The sequence below is a fragment of the Eurytemora carolleeae genome, unplaced genomic scaffold (assembly GCF_000591075.1).
Source record: "Eurytemora carolleeae unplaced genomic scaffold, Eaff_2.0 scaffold78, whole genome shotgun sequence".
NCBI classification, from domain to species: Eukaryota; Metazoa; Arthropoda; class Copepoda; order Calanoida; family Temoridae; genus Eurytemora; species Eurytemora carolleeae.
Window position 1 is genome coordinate 474884 of NW_019396092.1, and position 23439 is coordinate 498322.

At 32.3% G+C, this 23439-nt stretch overlaps 3 protein-coding genes across 8 annotated transcripts in view; all 3 read right to left on the reverse strand.

Moving 5' to 3' along the window:
* LOC111718465 (potassium voltage-gated channel protein eag) overlaps window positions 1-3226 on the reverse strand; it is a 52464-nt gene extending 49238 nt beyond the window's left edge. For 5 of the 6 annotated variants that reach the window (XM_023494076.1, XM_023494073.1, XM_023494074.1 and 2 more), the window contains exons 1-2: window positions 3009-3226; window positions 2199-2306 (exon numbers count right to left, since the gene is read on the reverse strand). In XM_023494076.1, coding sequence (XP_023349844.1) covers window positions 2199-2306; window positions 3009-3070 — 170 coding nt within the window. In that variant the 5' untranslated portion in view covers window positions 3071-3226. Of the gene's footprint in view, window positions 1-96; window positions 130-2198; window positions 2307-3008 lie in introns of those variants that run through there. The other variant, XM_023494077.1, reaches the window with a different exon arrangement.
* A 9283-nt stretch (window positions 3227-12509) lies between these two features.
* LOC111718467 (uncharacterized) lies at window positions 12510-15996 on the reverse strand. Its single transcript, XM_023494081.1, has 4 exons — window positions 15849-15996; window positions 15271-15373; window positions 13393-13477; window positions 12510-12779 (listed from the first exon to the last, which is right to left on the reverse strand). The coding sequence occupies exons 1-4, from the start codon at window positions 15951-15953 to the stop codon at window positions 12704-12706; spliced, it is 369 nt and encodes a 122-aa protein (XP_023349849.1). The 5' UTR covers window positions 15954-15996; the 3' UTR covers window positions 12510-12703.
* Window positions 15997-19347: 3351 nt separating this feature from the next.
* Window positions 19348-23330, reverse strand: LOC111718471 (myogenesis-regulating glycosidase; the record flags this gene model as incomplete). The annotated part of the gene is given in 7 exon segments (XM_023494084.1): window positions 19348-19778; window positions 19972-20117; window positions 20594-20836; window positions 20970-21086; window positions 21321-21469; window positions 22227-22807; window positions 23282-23330. Coding segments are annotated over 7 exon segments (1551 nt in total), but the record flags the coding sequence as incomplete, so codon positions are not given.
* Between the last annotated feature and the right edge of the window lie 109 nt (window positions 23331-23439).

Sequence of the window (23439 nt, forward strand, 5' to 3'; positions counted from 1 at the left end):
GAAAATATTAAAATGGAGGATTTGTTTTCCATATAACTAATAAAATTCTCTACTCCTTTATCGTGTGCAGGATTACATTTTCACAGGAAGACGTACATTTACAGTCTTTTACACAGAGCAATATTTCATCGGTAATAAACTGTTCTGAGAAAACTAAGTAAAATTCAAGATACAAAAATCTCCAAATACACTTGTACTCCGAAAGCGTACTGCATATTTTATGTTTGTACTGTATGATTAGGTCATAATCTCATAATATCCTTTATCAGTATAAACTATCCCATTAGTGTACACTCAGGCTAATACACACAGAGAGGTAGCTAAGATCTGCAGCCCCTTGGTTAGGGGTCACAGAATAACGCAGGCTGATCATACGCTAGTAAATGCAATATTTATCACAGCAGAGCTGGGAACTTTTGAATGGTGGATATCGGGATTAATGCTTGATCCACTCTTTTTCTTAATCTCCAGATTAACATAATCTTGCAAGATTATCTTAAAAGTGTATGAAAAACGATAAAATTCCTTTTAATATTTTATCATCTGAGAAACTGTAGCAGCCAATCAGAGAAAAGCGGGCAACCAATGAGAGAACAGAAATATTCTCATTGGAGAAAACAATTAACGGATATCCAAGGAGAGAGAAAAAGAGTGGATGAAGGACTAAAATGAAAAGTTTCCACAGTGGATATTCGGATCAAGAAGTCAGGATTAAAGTTTAACTATTCTAAAGTTTTCAGCTCTGGTTCCATTGTGTACAATTGGAGTACACGACCATTCACTGATTCAGGGATATTTAAGGATCCTGTGGATGAGAAATACAAAATCTTAAAAAATATACTAAATTCATAAATTTTAAGTTTCATGTTAGAAGTTAGAGTGTTTCTTTAAAATTGTATAACTTAAACCCTGAATGAATATTATTTTCTACAAGTGGCCGTTAGTTGGCAGTAAATAAAAAGCGTGGAAAAGTAGCATGGCGTGCAGGGAAACAATAGGCCTGCTAGGCTATCCCGTGAGAGTGTATATATGAGGAGTCTGTGTTAGTCTGTGGTATGGGTTTAATAATTCTTGATAATGTTTTGCATCGATATACATAGATGCGAGTATTTTTTTTTGGAAAATTATCTCAATCAACAAAATTGCCATTTAAAGGAAAACGATTCGAAGAATTTATTTAGGAGTAAATTGGTTTTTAATATAGTCATTGCATTGCCAAACATTGCAACGACTATAATATCTGGATTCTGTATATAAATGTCATTACTTTTTAAATGGGGAAGTTTCTTCTAACAATATCGTATTCAATATAAAGAATATATATTTTACCGCCTTTTAACCAACAATACCGACCATATGATTCCCCCAAGAGAGAGGGAGGTTAAGTTACTAAACGTCCCTTGAAACAGTTATGTAAAATAACCTCCCGCACTGTGATTGGGTAATATCAATACAAATATATACGAGTGAAGAGCTTTATTACATAGATATACATTATCTGGACAGTGGACAGCTCAACTTAACGAGTTTTATAATTACAATAACAAAGATTGTGACCAAGACATAGGGTTTCTCAGATGTGATGTCCATAGATAAAGATAGATTGCGCATAAGACGACATTTTTCATCTTGAAAGATTTAAATGTACAGAGATGTTTTAAAGATATTCCTATTTTATAGATTAACTAGGTCGATTGTGAACATTGGCTGTTCTTATGTCATTGAGTACTTGAGTTCTGTAGAGAGAAATTTAAGTTAGTTTAGTCCTTCTCATGTCCTTCTTCAGTACTCGTCATTATGATATATTGCTCAGTGAAATATTGTTGTTCAAATAATTCCATTCCCGGAGTTATTTTACACTCTATTATGAAATTCATTAAAACACCAACCACCCTGCGTATCATTGAAGTACACTTTGACCTCTAGAAGTATGAGTTCGCGGACTGTACAATTCTTGGTGATTTTGCGTACATAAGCTATCTATGTTTATTTATTTATCTATGGTGATGTCACAGTTAACTGTAAACAAACAATTTGTTCCAAAAATACTGAAATAATTCCATATAAAGAACATTTTGATATTGATTTTAGAAAAGAAAGTTTGGTATTAAGGAAATTATACAAAAATGATTTTATATTCTAAAAATATTTTTGTCATTTTTAAAATGCTTCCGGTTTATCGAAACATGCCGTGTTACCTGTATCCTGATATATGTGAGAACTCGTCAGAGACATAAACGATCGGGAAATCTATGATTTGAGCGTTGGCGATGAGAAAGGATGTGTCAGGTAGCTGGGAGGATCTCCTAAAAAACATAAATTGAATATTTTTTGGATTGAGATTTGCCATGTTTAAAGGCATGTCTAGTTTTTCTGAAGAGTTAATGACAAGAAAAATAGCTTGAAATTCGTACAACCGAACCTAACCAGTTTTCTTTGATTTAAAATTAAATCCTGATGAGTTACAAGGTTGCAAAAATATACCATTTATTCCAGGGCACTTGTTTGATGATGTTTTCCTTGCTAAATCGTCCGCTAGTCTTCGTTATTTGTATATTTTGAAGTAATAACAATAACAAATCACAAATATTAAAGGAATCAAGTCTTTGACACAAACTAAAATCTTCTAAACCCTATATCTTTGCAACCTGATAGAGAAGACCTTAGATAGTTCAAACTCAAATTAAACAGAATTTATAGTTTGAAATATCTAAGGTCTACTACATTGGGTTGCAAATATATAGGGATTAGAAAAAAAAACAGAATTTTTCTTGTTTGTTTGGGGGATTTAAAAGTTATTTAAAATATGTCATTTTTTAAGGCAACCTTTATTTTATTTCCATTAAGCCACTAAAAGAATTTTTGAAGACAAACAATAGATAGATAGATAGATAGATAGATAGATAGATAAGTACATAGATAGATAGATAGATAGATAAGTACATTGATAGATCGATAGATAGATAGATAGATAGATAGATAGATAGATAAGTACATAGATAGATGACCTGATAACGTTATCGAGGAAGGTATTTTGAGGAGCTACAAGCCCCCTCCTTCCCCCCGGCATTATTTCCTCCAGAGCTAGCCCATTCTTAAACAAGGAGCTGAATCATTCTTTTACTTGGAGCTGAACCGTTCTTCACTAAGAACTAGCTCATTGCTATACAAGGAGCTAAACCATTCTTATACAAGGAGCCCATTGTTATACTACAGGCTGTAACATTCTTCTGAAACATTAATATAATTGTAACAAATCGTAAATTTGGAATATTCTGAAAATGAAAGTCCTCCTCGAAGGGACAGTAAGCTTAATTTCAAGTGACTCCCATGCAAAAAGGGCAATGCCAGATTTATAACGGTACTCTTTAAACCTTTGTGTGTTTGTCAGTATAGAGATATGTGTGTATAAACTTATCGGAACCCGCTTGTAGTCAGCTGAAAATGCCGGTCTGTCCAAAAATAACGATTTTTTTGGAAAAAAAACTTTTGAAAAACTATGGTTTTTTAACGAACAATTTTTCTGAACAAACGATTTTACTGAACGATCGTTCAGTAAAAACTGAACGAAATAGATGGAAAATGAAAAATAATCTTGAGAACGAAAAAAATCAATTGTTTGTTGAACGATTGAAAAAAAAACGAACGATATGTGCTGTTCGTGAACGAACCAACAAAATAAAAAATCCGAGTGCATCCATCTCTTCTTGAAATTGCGTTGAAAGATGGAAATGCAAGGTGTAGATGATATAATTTACAATATTGTTTATCGGGATTATTTCGTATATATGATTTCGCAGTATCACATGATTTTCCCTTTTTGTCATTTATCAATTATCGGAAATCAAAGACGATATTCGAGTCGTCTTTCAATTCCCGTGTTTACTGGGACACACTGTATATCTTCAGTGACGTAGTAGTATTATATTTCCTCTATTGGTTTTTAAAATAATTTTTATAATTATAAAGCCCTTAAAACGTGAACAGTACGTATCATTAATAGTAGTCAAAAATGTAATATAAAGGAGCTTTACAGCTACAGGACATTTTTTAAACTTATTTAAAATATTTTATATTAAAATGTTTTTAAAATACGAGAAAAGTTCCAATTAAGAATTATTTCATGGAATAAAAATTCTTTCAGTTTTTAAAAGTTTTCTCTAAACATTCCGTAATTGCCGAAAAATCAAATTTTTTTTCAAAAGCATGTCTTTGTTCAACATTTGTTGGTGAGGGGGGAGGGAGGGGGTTACAGTGCTTAAAAAGATAGTATATTTTATTGTTAAGTTGGAAAAGCAAAAACCTTATTAAATCTTCTTTTAAAACAAAGATGTTAACTTTACAATTATACTTTTTAATATGTATAATTTAATCTATATATAAATTTGGCTTGTCATGGTGTTTGTCTGTCTGTCTGTCTGTTTGTATCCAATAAATGTCAAAACGGCTGAACCGATCGGGCCCAAATTTTTTGTAGGACATCTAGGGACCCCAGGGAAGGTTTATGAAAAATCAAAATTTCAAATATTTGTCTCCATCAAAATTCGATCTCCATTAAATTTTTTAAAATTTTGAAAATCCGCGAAATTTTTTGTGAAAATCCGCGAATTATTTTTGTTTTGTTTTACAATGTACACAAAGAGAAAATGTTCACAATTAATTTAGGAGATGGGCGCGAAGCACCCTCTAAGGCTAGTCTATATATAAATTTGGCTTGTCTGTTTGTTTGTCTGTTTGTTTGTTTGTATCCAATAAACGTCAAAACGGCTGAACCGATCGGGCCCAATTTTTTTGTGGGACATCTAGGGACCCCAGGGAAGGTTTATGAATGAATGAAATTTTAAATACTTGTCTCCATCAAAATTTGATCTTCATTAAATTTTTTAAAATTTTGAAAATCCACGAAATTTTTTTGTAAAAATCCACGAATTATTTTTGTTTTGTTTTATGATGTACACAAAGAGAACATGTTCACAATTAATTTAGAAGATGGGCGCGAAGCGCCATCTAAGGCTATTATATCTATTTATAAATTTGTCTTGTCTGTCTGTTTGGGTGGGTGTTTGTTTGTTTGTATCCAATAAACGTCAAAACGGCTGAACCGATCGGCCCCAAATTTTTAGTGGGACATCACGTGACCACAGGGAAGGTTTATGAATGATAAAAAAAAAATTTAAAATGTGTTTTAAAGGTTTTTAATTTTGTAAAAAAAATTTTAATTCTTGAAAATCCGTGAATTTTGGTTAAAAAATCCTTAATTTTTTTTTCTTCTTTGTTTTAAAATGTACACAAAAAGAACATGTTCACAATTTAAATAAAAGATGGGCGCGAAGCGCCCTAAAAGCCTAGTATAATTAAATAACTAAATATTTAAATTGAAAAGTGTGTACACCTAGCTCCTAGCTGCTAGAATTCGAAGGTAAATGTTCCAAAGTTGAGACCATCATCATGCAACTCATGACAATATCACGGAAAGAATTGGAAAACCTGAATATTTCATCAAATCCAATTTAATGCATTATGACGTTGCGTTGTATTTTCTGTATTTTTTTAACTCAATAGAAAGTACAAAATCAATAATTTCGGACACACAAAACTTTTTATTAAGATGAATTATAAAGTTGGTATTAAAAAAAATACTATTCATTTTCACATTTTTTCGGAGGACCACATCATGTTCAATTATAAAAAAATCTTATTATAATATATCCATAAGTATATTAATATATATATATATGTAAAAACAAAAATAAATAAACATAGATATATGATTGATTTCTATGTATATTTATTTACAGGATAAACTTTGAATGCAATTACAAATTAAAATATGGACGTTGAGAACTACAGATTTTTTTGCAAGTAAATATCTATATACTACTAGCTGAAAGGCCCCCCGGCGTTGCTCGTGGAAAAAAGAGAAAATTTAAGAAAAGAAAAATTTTGAAAATTTATTTTCTTCGATTTTGTTAGCCCCCCGGCCACCCATGAGTGTCCACAAAAAAATTCAGCCCATTCGGTCCAGCCGTTTGGCCGGCTATAGGCAACATATATATATTTTATTATATAGATATACTGTTTACTTTAGTTAAATTAAATTGCTACAAACTCTGATATTCTAATTCCTATAGGTTTGAAACCCAATGTTGTAGACCTTAGATATTTCAAACTATGAACTCTGTTAAATAGAAAATCTTAGTTTGGAATATCAAAGGTTTACACAATCAGGGTTAAAAAATATAATGATTAGAACATTTGAGTTTATGGTAAATACTTCAATTTACTGCACGTCCCCCTCCCCAGCTCCTCCTTTGTTTGACTCTTTTCCCGGTGCAATAGTTTCTCTCCGGGGTATAACTTAAATTTCCGATACTAAATTCATTGGTTTTTTAGCACCCCTCGTACTTTTGACTAAGGTGATTATTTTAAACTAGCTTGAGAAATAAGCGCTGCCAAGGTTATTAAAAGTTACTCCCGCCGTTTACCCGCACTTGAGCGATTTTACCGAGAAACTAAATTTTCGCTATTAAAGTCGACCCACTCAACTTAGAAAAGCCAAAACCAAGCTAAGAACATTCCATGTGTCTCTCGAGTTTCCCAGGGGTTCCTGAGTTATGATCGGACAAACAGACAAACAGACACACAGATAGTACATAGATAGTCCTAAACTTAAATTCGAGTTGCTTTAGTGTCATCTTCCTATTCCACAGTTTTCTTGTTTCCACTATTTTTAACCCTAAAAACACTACTAACACTATGGAGGAAGGGGGGGGAGGGAGGGGGGAAGGGAAGGGAGGATTGGAGGGCCCAATTTATCCCATTAATGCCTATGTAAAAAATATTATCTAGTTTTTAGATTCAAGGTTTTCACGGTAAAGAGAAAACTGCAGGAATAATCAGCCTTTTCATGGTAAAGTTTTTAAAAAAAATGGCACAGGGGATTTGTAATTGTGAAGGGTAAAAGTAAATTTTATTTTTATAATTTTAAACTTTATCAAAACTTTAAAAGAAATATTCAATACTAGCTTGAGAACCCAGAATTGCCCAGGAGTCAGAATTTAATGAATTTAAGCAACGTCTCAAATCCGCCAAAAACCGGTATCAATTGAGCGCCGGCATAAATCTTAAAACATTGAATACGATTTCAAATGGAACCAACCATATTTGAACCGCGTCTCAAAGGAATTGAGTCTTTGTCACAAACTATGATTTTCTTATCTCTATATCTTTAACCCAATGCCGTAGACCTTTGATATTTCAAACTATGAATTCTGTTAGATGAAAAAATCTAAGTTTGATATATCAAAGGTTTACACCATCAGGTAGAAAAAATATAGGCATTAGAAAATCAGAGTTTGTTACAAAGCCGTGGCTCAAATTTTTTAAATTCGGCCTCAAGGTACTCAAAGTTATTCCCGCCCGGTGTCTGTCGTCGCTTGGTCATAAATTACGATTTTAGCTTTTTTTCCTAATAAAAAATGAACCCATTCAACTTTAAATATTAAAATCAAGTTAAAACATTTCCGTGAGTTTCTCGAGTTAAACAAATCTTAAAAAATTTTTTAAAAATCGTGTTTATAAAATTCCACAGGCAACTTCAGCTAGTTTTAATTTATACATAAATATTTTGTATTTTAAAATTAAATTAAATTAAATGAAACATATTAAATACTCCAAGAGCTACTGGCAAGTTTTATGAATATTAAACAAGTTTTGTCCTTAACACAGTTGTTTTATTTTTGAATTTTAAAATTCTTGGTTTTACAGAAGAGGAAAGTTTTGGCTTCCTGTCTAGATAACTTGGACACTTTTTATTCGCGGTTTAGAAACTCTGAGACTTGTTACAACTTGTTACAACTTTTTTTACGGTTTTTTTCTTGCTAAGATTTAAATTAAGTACATAGAATAAAAAATGTATGGATTATCATAATATTTTGTAAAGAAAATATATCTGAAAATTGAAGAAATTTTAAAATTTATAAATAAAATATTTTTTTGTCCGAACACAACTCAGATGCTTCAAATTTTGATTGGGGAACTTTGACTGTAATAAGGTAACCTCCGGACAAAGCCGGGTTCCCAAGCTAGTATATGTATATGTATATATATATAAATATGTAGTTGTATATCTCTGTTTGTTTGTATGTGCTATTATCTATATAATAAAACAAGAGATTCGTATATGTATATGTTGCCTATTGCCGGCCAAACGGCTGCACCGATTGGGCTGAATTTTTCTGTGGACACTCATGGGTGACCAGGGGGTGTTATAGGCTAAAATCGAAAATATATATTTTTTAATTTAAAAAAAAAAAATTTTATTTTTTATCGACGGGCAACGCCGGGCCCTCCAGCTAGTAACTCATAAACCCCTTGACCGATGTGCCTCAAAGTTTGGTTTCAATCAAAATGTTATTCCAAGGGGAACTCAGTGGAATCACTGAAATGTCTTAGCACGGCTTAATAGGTAGGTTTTCAAGCAATAAATTGTTTTTAAATTCTGTCATTTCTTCTAGAAGTAGTTTACATTTATAATAATGACAATTTTTAGTATTTACATAGTTAACGTTCTATATTATTCATAAAAAGGAAATACTAGTTTGCTTTCCAAATAATTATTATATGTTTATCTCATAATAGTAAACAATTAAAATAATAATATAATATAATAATATTAGAACATAATTTTCCTAATACAAATATATATTATGAATATGATATTAATGTAAAATGTAAAAAAGTTTAAAAATAACATTGTGCAAATATACCACCATCGCAAATAAAACAGTGTTATAAATTTTGCAAAGCATACATTCCAGTAATTTACTCAGTGAGCTGTCATAGTGTACTTTTTTAATGTACAATTGGCTTTTAGGGTGCTTCGCGCACCCTTTTCTATTCAAAACTTTAACTTTTAAACTGTTGTTCTGAGAGTCGCCATTTTTATCTTTTTTTAAATTTTCGCAGATTTAGCGCATTTTCAAAAATGTGAATCTCAAACGTTTTTTCCTGGCAAAATTGTTGAACTTTCCCATTAACTGACATAAACCTTCCAATGACAAATGCATAAATATATCCCATATTCCTGGTTTGGATGTCCCAGAGAACTAAACTATGAACCCATGGACAGTTTATATATTCCATGGAGAACCATGAACTATGTATCCAATAGTTTAGAAACCCTATACATGATACAACTAAACTATGAACCCATGGACAGTTTATATATTCCATGGGGAACCAATAGTTTAGAAACCCTATACATGATACAACTAAACTATGAACCCATGGACAGTTTATATATTCCATGGGGAACCATGAACTATGTATCCAATAGTTTAGAAACCCCATACATGATACAACTAAACTATGAAAACTGGACAGTTTAGTTATTCTATGGAAAACTATGCAAAAACATTATAGATTAAGATAAACCAAAGAACTGAACTATCTACACTATGGTTTAGATATACCGGAGAACTGAACTATGTATACTATGGTTTAGAAATCCCGGAGAACTGAATTATGTAAACTATGGTTTAGATATCCCAGAAAACTGAACTATGTAATTATGGTTTAGATATACCGGAGAACTGAACTTTGTACATTATGGTTTAGATATACCGGAGAACTGAACTATGTACACTTTGGTTTAGATATACCGGAGAACTGAACTATGTACATTATGGTTTAGATATACCAGAGAACTGAACCATGTACATTATGGTTTAGATATCCCGGAGAACTGAACTATGTACACTGTGGTTTAGATATACCAGAGAACTGAACTATGTACACTATGGTTTAGATATACCGGAGAACTGAACTATGTACACTATTTTTTAAATATCCCGGAGAACTGAAGTATGTACACTGTGGTTTAAATATACCAGAAGACTGAACTATGTAAACTATGGTTTAGATATACCGGAGAACTGAACTATGTACACTATGGTTTAGATATCCCGGAGAACTGAACTATGTGCACTATGGTTTAGATATCCCAGAGAACTGAACTATGTGCACTATGGTTTAGATATCCCAAAGAACTAAACTATGTAAACTATGGTTTTGATATCCCGGAGAACTGAACTATGTACACTATGGTTCAGATATCCTGGAGAACTGAGCTTTGGACACTATAGTTTAGATATCCCGGAGAACTGAACTGTGTACACTATGGCTTAGATATCCCGGAGAACTGAACTATGTAAACTACATTTTAGATATCTTGGAGAACTGAACTATGTACACTACGGTTTAGATATCCCGGAAAAATGAACTATGTACACTGTGGTTTAGATATACCGGAGAACTGAAATATGTACACTATGGTTTAGATATCCCGGAGAACTGAACTATGTACACTACACGGAGAACTGAAATATGTACGCTATGGTTCAGATATCCCGGAGAACTATTCTATGTAAACTATGGTTGTAGTTGAATAAATATATATATGAAGATATCCCGGAGAACTGAACTTTGGACACTATAGTTTAGATATCCCAGAGGACTGAGCTATGTACATTATGGTTTAGATATACCGGAGAACTGAGCTTTGGACACAATGATTTAGATATCCCGGAGAACTGAGCTTTGGACACTATAGTTTAGATATCCCGGAAAACTGAGCTATGTACATTATGGTTTAGATATTCCGGAGAACTGAGCTTTGGACACTATAGTTTAGATATCCCAGAAAACTGAACTTTGTACGCTAATGTTTAGATATCCCAGAGAACAGAACTATGTACACTATGGTTTAAATATCCAAGAGAACTGAGCTATGTACACTATGGTTGAGATATCCCAGAGAAATGAACTATGTAAACTATGGTTTAGATATCCCGGATAACTGAATTATGTAAACACTATGGTTTAGATATACCGGAGAACTGAGCTATGTACACTATGGTTTAGAAATACCGGAGAACTGATATATGTACACTATTTTTCAAAGATCCCGGAGAACTAAATTATGTAAATTATGGTTTAGATATACCGGAGAATTGAACTATGTATACAATGTTTTAGAAATACCGGAGAACTGAACTATGTACGTTACTGTTTATATATCCCAGAGAATTGAACTATGTAAACTATAGTTTAGATATCCCGGAGAACTGAACTATGTAAACTATGGTTTAGATATCCCAGAGAACTGAACTATGTAAATTATGGTTTAGATACACCGGAGAACTGAACTATGTACACAATGGTTTAGATATCCCAGAGAACTGAAGTATGTAAACTATGGTTTAGATATCCCGGAGAACTGAACAATGTACACTTTGGTTTAGATATATTGGAGAACTGAAATATGTACAGTGTACACTATGGTTTAGATATCCCGGAGAACTAAATTATGTACATTATGGTTTAGATATACCGGAGAACTGAACTATGTAGTATGTACATTATGGTTTAGATATCCCGGAGAACTAAATTATGTAAATTATGGTTTAGATATCCCGGAGAACTGAACTATGTACACTATGGTTTAGATATACCGGAGAACTGAAATATTCGGAGGATTTCTCTTCGGACTCTCTAAGTTCAGTTTCTAGATTCTACCTTACTCCTGGTCTAATACACCTCTACCTTTCTTTTATCTAATAAGTTCTCCTACAGAGAAGGTATTCTAATAAATAACTAAAATTATTGTGAGGAAAACTCACATAAATTTATTGGGAGTACTTTTTACTAATTTTGCGATACTGTTTTTGTTATACTATCTATTGTATTTTGTGCACCATGTTTATAACAATCACAAAAAATATGAATTTTTAAATATTTTTCATTTATATTTTTAAGACACACATTTGTTAAAAAGTTAATAGAAATTTGCTTCATGGAACTGTTAACGTAATATAAACTGACTCTCTCTTCAGCTACTTCGAAACACAACGGTACCCTTTAAATGATGGAAAATCGTGATAACATTTTGAACTTTCACAAATTTCTTCATTGTCACTGCAGCCTAAATTCTCTAGTCCCATTCACAGAGAAACCAAAAAAAAAATGTTTATCTCATTCATCCTTTATCAGACAAAAGTTAAAATTTGGCTTTGTAAATATGAAAACTTAAAATAACTGTTTGTATTTATTTTCAAAAGTAAGATTAAGATTTATTGTTTTATTCTAAGACAGAAAAAAAAATAGAAAACGGAAATAATTATGAAAGGTGTTGAAAGAATATTCTCTAGATATTTTCAACTTTTTTATAATCCTAAAACTTTGAACTTTAGAAGAAACTAATTAAAAGTTCCCAATTGAAACTGTTTATATAACCCCCCCTCCCCCTCCTGCCAGAGCAAGATTTTCACATTTCAAATTCACACAATTTTATTCTTTATGTACTTTTTCATATTTAGAAATGAAATACTAGGCTTGACTTTAATCTGAAATCAATAAACAATGAAAATATAAAATATTGTTTTTCATGGAAAAACATTCTCTATATATGTATTGTAATGTATATGTATGCTAATGCTATAGATTATTAATAAAAACAAAAATATTTTTTTAAACAACAATATACATTATACACACACAAAATATCAGCTTATAAATTTACGTGATACATATTAAGCTGATAAAATCAGTTAACGGATTTAACTGATAAATTCAGCCAATATATATTTAACGCTTAAATTTAGCTGAAACTCAGCTGAAATATCAGCAGACATATGTCCACGTGCTACGGACCACGTGCTAGGGATTGCAGAAACCGGTTCCATTCTCCTCCTGATCTATGAGAACGGCGCTGCCCAAACCTAAATCATATTCTATATGATCAACTTTGACAAAGAGATAAACATTATTTTAAATCTATTTAGAATATGCTGAAATCAGAACTTTTGAATCTCAGGATCAAGCATTGATCTCCATCTTAATTAAACAAGTAATGGATATTATTAAACTTTAAAATGTTACAGTTTTGCGTATTCTGTGAATACTTTCATTTAATGTTTAGAATCCGTAACTTAATTTTGGCGCGGATCCGGATTCGGATTTTGTATGTGCAATTGTAAAAATGTAATGCTGATCCAGTTTACACTCAATTTTTTTTTTCAAGATATAAACTTTTTATACCGAGGAAAGTTTCATATTATTCGATATATCCGTAGATTTTTACACACCCAGATTCAGACCTCCACAAAATATTTTTGGATTGTATGCACGTTAAACTAAAGTAATTTCCACTTTAATTGAATACCTCGTGACCTCGTGACCTCGTAGCCAAAACTTTTGAAGCTACGAGGTCACAAAGTCGTACAAGTGATGCCTAAAATAATGTATCATCCTCTCCTGTCTAGTTTGTAGACTGCAGTGTATAAGTCGCATTTTTTTATGAAAAGTAATATTTTTAATTTCTAAACATTTTACCTTTCTCTCAATGTTTCCGACAAACTATGATCTTCAGAATTGATTTCTCCTAGCTGTGCCACAGATGGATTATCAGGTTTAGACTCTTTAAAGGGATTGTTGCCGTAATTTAAAGTAACAATTGATTTTAAAAATTACAAATGCCCGATTCACAATGGCTTCCTTTAAACCTTTCTCAGTGCAAAAATGATGGGGTTTCCTTCACAATTTATTCTCCCTAGGAGTGGATGATTAATTTAGTTTACTGTACCGTTTTTTGTCTAAAAAGGATGTATGTATATATGTATTGAATTTTGTGTAACCCTATATATGTAAACCTGAACTACGTTGTACATTATTAATAACCAAACTACGCTTACTATTAATTATCGACATTTGTAAATTACTAGGCTTTTGAGGCGCTTCGCGCCCATCTTCTAATTAAATTGTGAACATGTTCTTTTTGTTTGCATTTAAAAACAAAGAAGAAAAAAATTTTGCGGATTTAAAAAAAAATCGCAGATTTTCAAGAATTTAAATTTTTTTTACAAAATTAAAAACCTTTAAAACACATTTTTAAAAACTTTTATCATTTATAAACCTTCCCTGTGGTCACGTGATGTCACACAAAAAGTTTGGGCCCGATTGGTTCAGCCGTTTTGACGTTTATTGGATACAAACAGACAAACAGACAAGCCAAATTTATATATAGACTACGGAAAACTTGTATATCTTAAGTACGATGTAAATAACTACGTAAGACCTGTATCATGATTAGCTTTGTAATAATTACGTAAAACTTGTATATCTTAACTATGCTGTAAATAACTATGTACGACCTGTATCATGATTAGCTTAATTACGTTTGTAAATAACTACGTAAAACTTGTAATAATGTTCATTAACTTAAACTGTAGCATAGAAACCAAAAATACATTATTTGAAATAATACTCTGCTTGATTACAGTCTTAGAGTAGTTATAATCCTTGTTTATCAACGAGAGGGTTTTAGTGTATCGGGTAAAACAGATACCAAAGAATACAGATAAAGTTGTGTCTGGATTGACATTGCTACTAAAGTATTATTGAACTAAATAGCTCTTATGCCTCATGGATTAATGAGAGGAATTGAGCATTGATACAGATTAAGTCTTTTCCAAAATGACATTAATACTGAAGTATTATTGAACAGAATAGTTCTTATGCCTTGCAGATTAACGAGAGGGTTTGAGTTGTATCTTAAGGCATAGATACCTGAAGAATACAACGGTTTCTTATCTGGATTGATACAGATTGAGTGTTCTAGATGAGAGTCAACACAAGTTGTATCTTGAAACATAGATACCTGGATTAATACAGATTGAGTTGTATCCGGATTGATACTGAACAAGGTATTATTGAAGAACCTGTGTCCGAATTAAATGAATTTAAGCCACATATCAAATCCACCCCCCCCCCCCCTGAAAACCGGTTTTAATTGACCGCCGCTGGCTTAAATCTTAAATTTAATACAAATTTGAGTGGAACCAACCATATTTAAGCCACTGCTTAAATTAAAACAGCGGCTCAAATTCTTTAAATTCGGCCTCTGGAGTTCTAAATTGAGTTGTACCTGTATATTTGTAATGAGCTAAAAGGAATAGGGCATTTACTACATGTAATCTGTACACAGCTTGCCCTAGCTGCCTTAAAGTTGGCCCGGTACACTGATGAACCAGATTTTTTAGGGCCTTGTGAATTTAGTGCTTTCACGACAAGGTTCTCTATAAAAGTGAGAATAGGATTCTTGCAGCAAAGACAGGGAAGGAAATCGAGGTGTATCTTTCTCATTGCTAGTTTCATAAAGTCCAGAGGGTACCATTGTGATCGTAACTTGACTTGAAATTAGTTCAACAATCCCTTTAATTCTTTTCTTTCTTTGCCCATCCTCCTGGGCAATATCTTCTTTTAAATCTCCTGTTACCGCGGGCTGAGGAAGAAAATGTACCCTGGTATCATGCTTCTGAAAAAGAAGAAAAACTTTTTTACTTTAAGACCTTTTTTATGCTCAAAAATTATTTAAACAAAGGAACAGAGTTCTTGTCACCATAAATCCCTGCTACGTCAAATTAAGATAATCTGCAAGCATGCATAGATTGGAATCTTTAATGTCTTTTATTATAACTCCTTTTTTTTGAAGAGTTTTTAAGAAGAATTGCTAACATGTAAAAATTTGAGTTCATGAAAAGAACATTTTAAGTTTACCAGAATATTTCAATTAAAATATAAACAAATAATAATACAAGATTTCGAAAGAATTTATATGTTGAATTTAATGTTTTATTAATTTTATTAAATTTATTTTTTTTCAAAATAATATTTGTATGATAACACAAAAATCTAAAATTATTTATTGTAATACGAATGTTTTATTCTAACAAAGAGATATTTAAACATCAATTGCTTAAAATCTTAAAATAAACAATATTGATCCTCACCCGTTCTGGAATTTTCGATCTACGATTCCGTCCCAACTTGATGATTGAGAAATTCTTGAATTTACTTTTCTTTCCAGAAACTTTTTTTGATAATCCAGCGCCCATTTTTGCTTATTGTTGGCGGATTTCTTAAAAAGTTTTAGCGCATTTTAGAAAGGAATAACTGCAGATTTGAATGGGTTTGTTAACGATATAATCAGTTTTATATAATTAAAGATATTGTGCGCTACAATGTGGTGTTGTTTTTCACAGAAAAGAAAGGGGGGGGGGTAAGTTACCGTTGCCCCCTGTCTTTTCTGAGGTTTTGAAGTTTTAAAATGCATCATACATTTCAAAACTGTATTCTTGAAAGGATTACATTTTTAAAAACTTTGCAATATCTTATAGTTTTCAAACGATAATTTATGGTTCGCTTTTTGCACATATAAAAAATATTGTCATTGGTTTTAGTATAAGAATAGCAAATAAACAAATTTGAAATTTGTAGAACCCTAAAAGTTTTTTTTTAAACATTGACATGGCAATGTCTCTGCACTTTAACTTCAGACAATAGGAAAATTTAACACAACTGAAATTTCAAATCTAGATAAATAAATTTTATTATCATGAACATTTCCCCACGAGCTATTTCATTTAGTAACCTCTATAGAAATTTTTAGAGAAATTATGAAAATCCATGTTCTAAGTATTGGCTTGTCATGGTTTTACTAAGAAATGTGTGCGTTAAGTTTAAAGAATTAGAAGGTGGAACAGATCAGAAGGATTTCTTATTAATTCAAAATCCTAATTTTCAAATTTAGAATTACAAAACAAAAACATTCTGATATTTATTTTTGAGACCGTGAATCCTTAATAATCTTTGTGAAATGTTTATTTTAAAAAAAGCTTAAATTAGTTATTTTTTTGTACTTTTCCGGGATCGGACCACATATAAGAAAATATGGACCGTTCATATATATATAGGAATTGAGTCTTCGTCACAAACCCAAATTTTCTAATCACTATATCTTTGCAACCTGATGATGTAAATCTTTGATATTTCAAACTTAGATTATTTTATCCAACAGAATTCATAATTTGAAATATTTAAGGTCTACTATTCCAGCTTTAAGTCCAGTTTTCCCCATGAAAGTCAACCCTCTGAATTTAAAAAAAAAATTTTAAATTTTTTATTTTAAATATATTTTGAAGACTATTTTTTATTTTATTTTTTCGTTCCACGGGCAACGCCGGGCCCTTCAGATAGTGGTTAATAAGTTGCATGCATGGCATAATAAAGTACGGCTTGCATACTTTAAACAGCTAAAAACAGCACCCTTCCCCCCCCCCCCCCCTACAAAAACTTTCATGAATTAGAAATGTTACTAAAGGTTTGATTTCAATGAAAACTATTATTTTGTATTTATAAACCTTTAAAATGTAAACTTTGATATCTGGATAGCTTGATTTATTTGTATGTATACTTTGCTTGTTGTTTGTTGTTATCCAATAAACGTCAAAACGGCTGAACCAATCGAACCCAAATTTGTTGGGGCAGCTCAAGGAAGGTTTATGAAACGTAATAGATGAACAATTTTGCCGGGAAAAAACTTCTAGTGTCGACATTTATATTTCTAAAACTCCGCGAAATATAATTTACAAAAGAAAAAATGGTGGCTCGCATTCCAACTTTAAACAGCTAAAAAAGCAAATGGCAATGTCAAATGCAAAGATGTTTGTAGAATATAAAGGAATTGAGTCTTTGGAACAAAATCAAATATTTAAACCTCAATATCTTTAGAACTCGATGTTGTAAACTTTTGATATTTCAAACTCAGATTAGCTTGCATACTTTAAACAGCTAAAAAAGCTAGGAAAAGGAATTAAAACATAGATACAATACATATATATATATATATATATATATATATATATATATATATGCATTAAAAGCCTAGTAACGTCAAATTCAAAGATTAAAAATTATATTATAAATTTGAGCATATGGAAATATTTTAAATTTTATATTATTGATCAAAATATAAATATAATTTTGATTAAAACAATGGCAGTTTTTTGGATCTATCTTTGGATCTATTTTTATAATTTTCCTAACTTGAGAAATACATGTCTGTAGCTTAAATGCAATATTTTAATGTTGTTGTTATCCTACAGTATTCTATAGAATCAGATAACCGTTCCAGTACAACATTATCCTCTTAACCTCCTCCATGCTCTTACAGATATATCTGAGTCGTGCTGGTGAAATTTATCCTAGTTACCACCCCGTGCCAGTACATTTTTAACTCTGTAGCCACTCCGTGCTGGTACATCATCTCTTCTTGTCTTGTTCTGAGAAGAAGGTATAACAACTAACTTATGTTAAGGGAAAATTTTAAAAAACGTTGAGAGAAAAGAATATAGAAAATATACGAATGTTTTAAAATCAACTAATCACTTTAATATGAAAGAAGTTTTAAGGGTCTATCGTCGTTAACCTAGTTTCAGGGGGTCCTACAATTCAAAAGGTGACATACTCATTTCAACGGAACCCTGTCAACTGTTAACTATGTAAACTTTTTATAAAAAACTGCAACTGAAAATAGTCAATTTTCAGATAGAAATAAAGGATTTCTCGTCATCTTTCCTCAAGCATATTTCAATAGTGAATCAGATGTACGTTCATTATAAATTCCCTTTACAATCCCTTTCAGTAAAAAATTTTAATTTCATGAAAAGCCGGCATACTTGAAAACCAGGATACGCTTCTGTCCAAATATAACAAATCATACATAGTTGGAAAACTCTTTTGCACTTATTTTAGAATCTGCGAAAAAAATACAAAATTGCAAAAATTGAATTTTTTTTTGCAAAATCCAGTTATATAGTAAAAATGTTTGAAAACACAAAATAAATGTCCAGAAAATAATAAAATATTTATTTTTGAAAAGCCCCTGACCATGTCAATTCAAATATGTAAAAAGTTTTGCAAAATTTTAAATAACCAGGAAAAGTAGTAATTCAGGCTGTGTGCCTGAGGACTCAGGCATTGAGTAAAAGCCCGGTTTTAGACCTAACGGGGAGGCTATGGGTATTTAGGAACATCAGAAAGTTTCAATAGTCTAAGACCAATACTTTTTGAGTTATGTAAAAAAAACAGGGGGGGGTCAAATTTACTCCCCCCCCCCCAGCAGGAATAGGGTTAAAGTACTAACAAACATCTTTACAAAGAAATTTGGATTTATGAGAGGAGACATACTTATGATCTTTACTTGTTATTGTTGTTGTAGTAAGGGTTTAATGAGAAAGAATACAACACAATAATCTCCCTGAAAGGGGATTTCTGTGATCTTGCCAGGCTGGGTTGACTTTACACTGGGTACTCCTAACTGGACAGTACAGTACATGTTGTACCAGCTCAAATCATGCAATGGATCATTTGGTGTACAGTCCCGTTTTGCTGTCGATAGTCTAGTCTTACCAAGTCTTACTGACTTAAACATACAAATCCGCTATTAAATGAATTTTTCAAATAACAGTTTATTTAATGTAAAATTTTATGATAATTGTATAATTTCTGACAAATAATTATCCAAATACTCTTCTGTACTACTTTTCCTAAAACTAAACATGTATTCATAAAACATCAAACATTACAAAAATGTATTTATTTGTTATTCTACTACTAAACTCTGATAAAGTATGGAAGGGTGGTAAGATCAGCAGGGTATTTGTATATCCAGGTTGGTCCCTCAATAATCTCCTCTGTGTTTCCATCTCGCCAAACCCCAACAGGGAGATATACATCCCGATCCATAGCTCCCTCGTCCATGACAGGCGCTACAAGGATATCATCGCCAAGCAGGAACTCAGAGTCAATGCCCAGTGCTTGGTCGTCTGTAGGATCCAGCCACCAGACAGGCCGGTTAATTGGTATACCTGTTTCTGTAGCTGATATAAAAAAGGAATATATTAGATCAATTAGTGCTGAAGTTATGTAAGATGTGTATATTAATAAAGTACAAATGAAAAACAGTTGACTCGTGCTTTTAGCTATTTAGTTATCATATGGTTTTAGTAGTTTCAGTTCACTTATAACCTCTTTAATAATGAGTAACTACATGAATTTAAATGACAAATGTACCTTGAGTTGCTAACTGTATAATGGTTGGTGCATATTGAGCATGAAGGTTCATCATGACACGTGCATGTTCAACAACTTCATCATCAAACATCCAGGGAACAAATGAGATCTGGACAGCAGGCATGAACACATTCACTTGTAACCATCTAGAATATCAGCTCACTACATGGTGACGAAACACATCATGGAACCAAATTTAATAAATTGACGAGGTTGCTGAACTTTCTATTGCTGATTTAAATCCTGAAGGACCAATTCAAATCCTCAGTAATCTTTAACTTTGAATCTCTCAGATTTGAATTAGCATGGCAGTAGGAAGTTCAGAGAACACTGCAAACTAAGTAGAAACATGTAAATCCCAGTCATAGGACAAGCCAGACAGATATGGCAAAAATCATTCCTTAAAAAGTTGTATTTTTAACATAATATTTAAATATAGCCAATCAATGGCCCGGAATTAATCCCAAACAATATGAGGAAGCTTTCATAATCTCTGATATTCTGAGATAGCAGTGCTCTCCAATTCATTAAATTCGGTCCTTGGTTAAACAAACGTTAAAAAGAAAAATTATAAAATAATATTTGCCGTTTTGTGGACAATTTGTTGAAATTATTATAAAACCTGATGTAGAGCTCTCTGCTTGGTAGATTACCATATCCATTCCCTCCAATCATATCAGGGAGAATAAACGGATACCCTACTATCCCAAACTGTAGCAGAGTTGTTACCATACTCTTTAATCCATTCTCATAGCCCCAGACAGAGAACTTATCCAGCATACGTACAAATCTAGGAATATGCTGAGAGTGTCGTCCAACACGGAGTTCAATCATATTCCCAAACTTAGATATAGCCTCAGCATATCTACAACATTTTAAATTTAAATTAATGTTTGCAAATATCTAAAAAGCTTATTAAATCTTTTTCTTCTTAAATTCTATATCTAAACTTATTTGAATTCAGTTCAGAAAAATAGTAACCATAGTACCATAGTAACCTGGTAGTGAAAATCCCTGGGGAGTTTTGAGAAGTTTCATTTTGGAAATAGTATGATGTTGGAAGCCAGTTATATTCTCCTGCGTCAAATTTGAAGGAATCTATTCCAAACTCAGTCCTAGAAATGCATATCTTAAAATGGTTAATCAAAATCCATAAAAAGTGTCTATGAACATTGTGGGCCGAGCGCTGCGACTAGTGCAGGCTAAAGAAATGAGGGCAGGAGAAAGGAAAGGCTAGGAGGCCAAGGGGCTAGGACATATTTTGCGCAAGGTTGCATTCATATTTTGGGAGAGGGAAGGGAAGGTCCAAATCACTTACTATCAGAAAATACTGTTTTAATTAGATAAACCTGAGTGTATTGAGCCGGTTAGTCCACCAGTCTACTGCATCAGTATTTGTAAAGTCAATGTACCCAGCAGCAAACCCTTGCCACCACCAGGTCAATCCAGGTAGAAACTTAGACACTGGAAGCTCTCCAGTAAAATCTCCAAATTTACCCTTTTCAAGAAATTTCAGTAACTACCAAGTTGGAAATAAGATTTCAAATTATTGTCGGTATAAAGTGGTTTGCTGTTTTAAATATATTCTCACAAGTTTAATAAGAGTTAGCACATTCTCATCAATCTTAAAAGTCGATTTTATTCCATCTCGATTTTGCCCAGTTGGTGAGTGGACTTCAAAAGTAGAAGTTAAGGTAGAGTTTTAAACTAGTTGTTCCATCCACTATTGTTTGGTTGGTATGCAAAATTACTTTCAACAGTAACAAACTTAATGTTCACACTCTCATTAGACTGGTGCTTTAATGAGCATTTAAAAATCTACTTCAAAACCCAATGGTTTGTAGAAATGCTGTACTGGTTTTTTAAGATTTCATTTTTAGATTCACCCAATTGTAGGTTTGGTGCTATGGAAATTCCTCAACACGGAAACGGACAACACAGAAACGGACAAAAAAAACAAATACTTCCCCAAAATAGCATTTTTGAGTTTTTTCAAAAATAATCAGAAATCCCTCAAAACTTGTTTTTTTTAGGAGTTCTCCACTAAGATTGACAGTTGCTAAGATTTGTGTCCCCATTAAAGAAACTGTACTGTAATTTGATCACATGAAGGTTTCAAGGGTTCTGTTGTGAATTAAGTCCTTTTTTAATAGAGGGTCACTTAAAATCATAACAACAGTCTATTACTATTAGGATCTAATTGTCATTTCTTTACTTTTTCATCAAAAACCTTTTACTAAAAGGAGGAAAGTTACCTTAGGGTCTCTGACAACATAAACACTTGTGGGATTTGTTGCAATGCCAAAACTTTCACACTCAAGGTTGACAAATGGATGAATCCATAGGGTTACCCTGAAGCCCTTAGCTTTAAGGTTTGTCACTAATCTGGCAGGATTTGGGAACTTTGTCAGATCAAACTTGGCATCACCATAGCAGGCTTCCCACTTATCATCAATCTCAAGCTGGCTATTATCAAACCCGTAGGAAATAATATTATTGGCAAATTCCATAATGATGCTTTCATTGATTTCAGCTTTGTACTGAGCCCATGTTGACCAGATTGGGCTTGTTATCATTCTTTCATCTGGAATAGAATCTGGTCTTCCCCAGAAATTAGCTGCTGCATATGTCTGCATTTCCTTAGCATTTTCACCAGCACAGAGGGTATAGGACAACTCTAGAGTGTCATCAGCCTTCATTCTGTATGGTAAACTTTTTTTAGAAGCTAGACAGAGTTTTGATGAGCTGTTCTGGTTCCAGCTGTAGAAAAGAGGTTGCTCTCTTTCAACCCAAATTACTCCACCCTTACTGTTTATCCAGTAGGGTTCTGCTACACCTAAGTAGGAAATTGTTTGAAAACCATTCAGAAATTGAGTGGATAATAAAATAAATCTTCATGTGACTTTCTGCATAGCCTTCCGTCACAGTGATAGTGTAAAAAATAATTTTGCTGTGGAGATTTAAACTATAGACTGAAATCATAAATCATAATGGAAGAACTATTAAGAGAACACAATAATTTCGATTTCTAGAATGTTGCCAAATAAAGGAGTTTAGTCTTTCCAGCAAACTCTGATTTTCTTATCCAATATCTTTACAACCCAATGTCTATAGATAATTCAAACTATAAATTCTGTTAAATCAAATATAAAATGTTTGAAATATCAAGAGTTTAAACCATCAGGTTGCAAAGGATAAGAAAATTTTAGTTTGTGGCAAAGACTACATTCCTTTGAAATTGTGCCTTACCTCCAAAATATTGATCCTGGATCTTATCTCCAGAGAGATATGTACTTTGTAGTGTACTTACCTCCAAAATACTGATCTTTATCCTGAATCATATCTCCTGGAAGATATGGGACACTTTGTAGTGTATTTTACCTCCAAAGTACTGATCTTTATCCTAAACCATTGTTACGCGAGCCATGCTGCGTGAAGAAAGTCTGTTTGTCGCCCCTGCGTATTTCT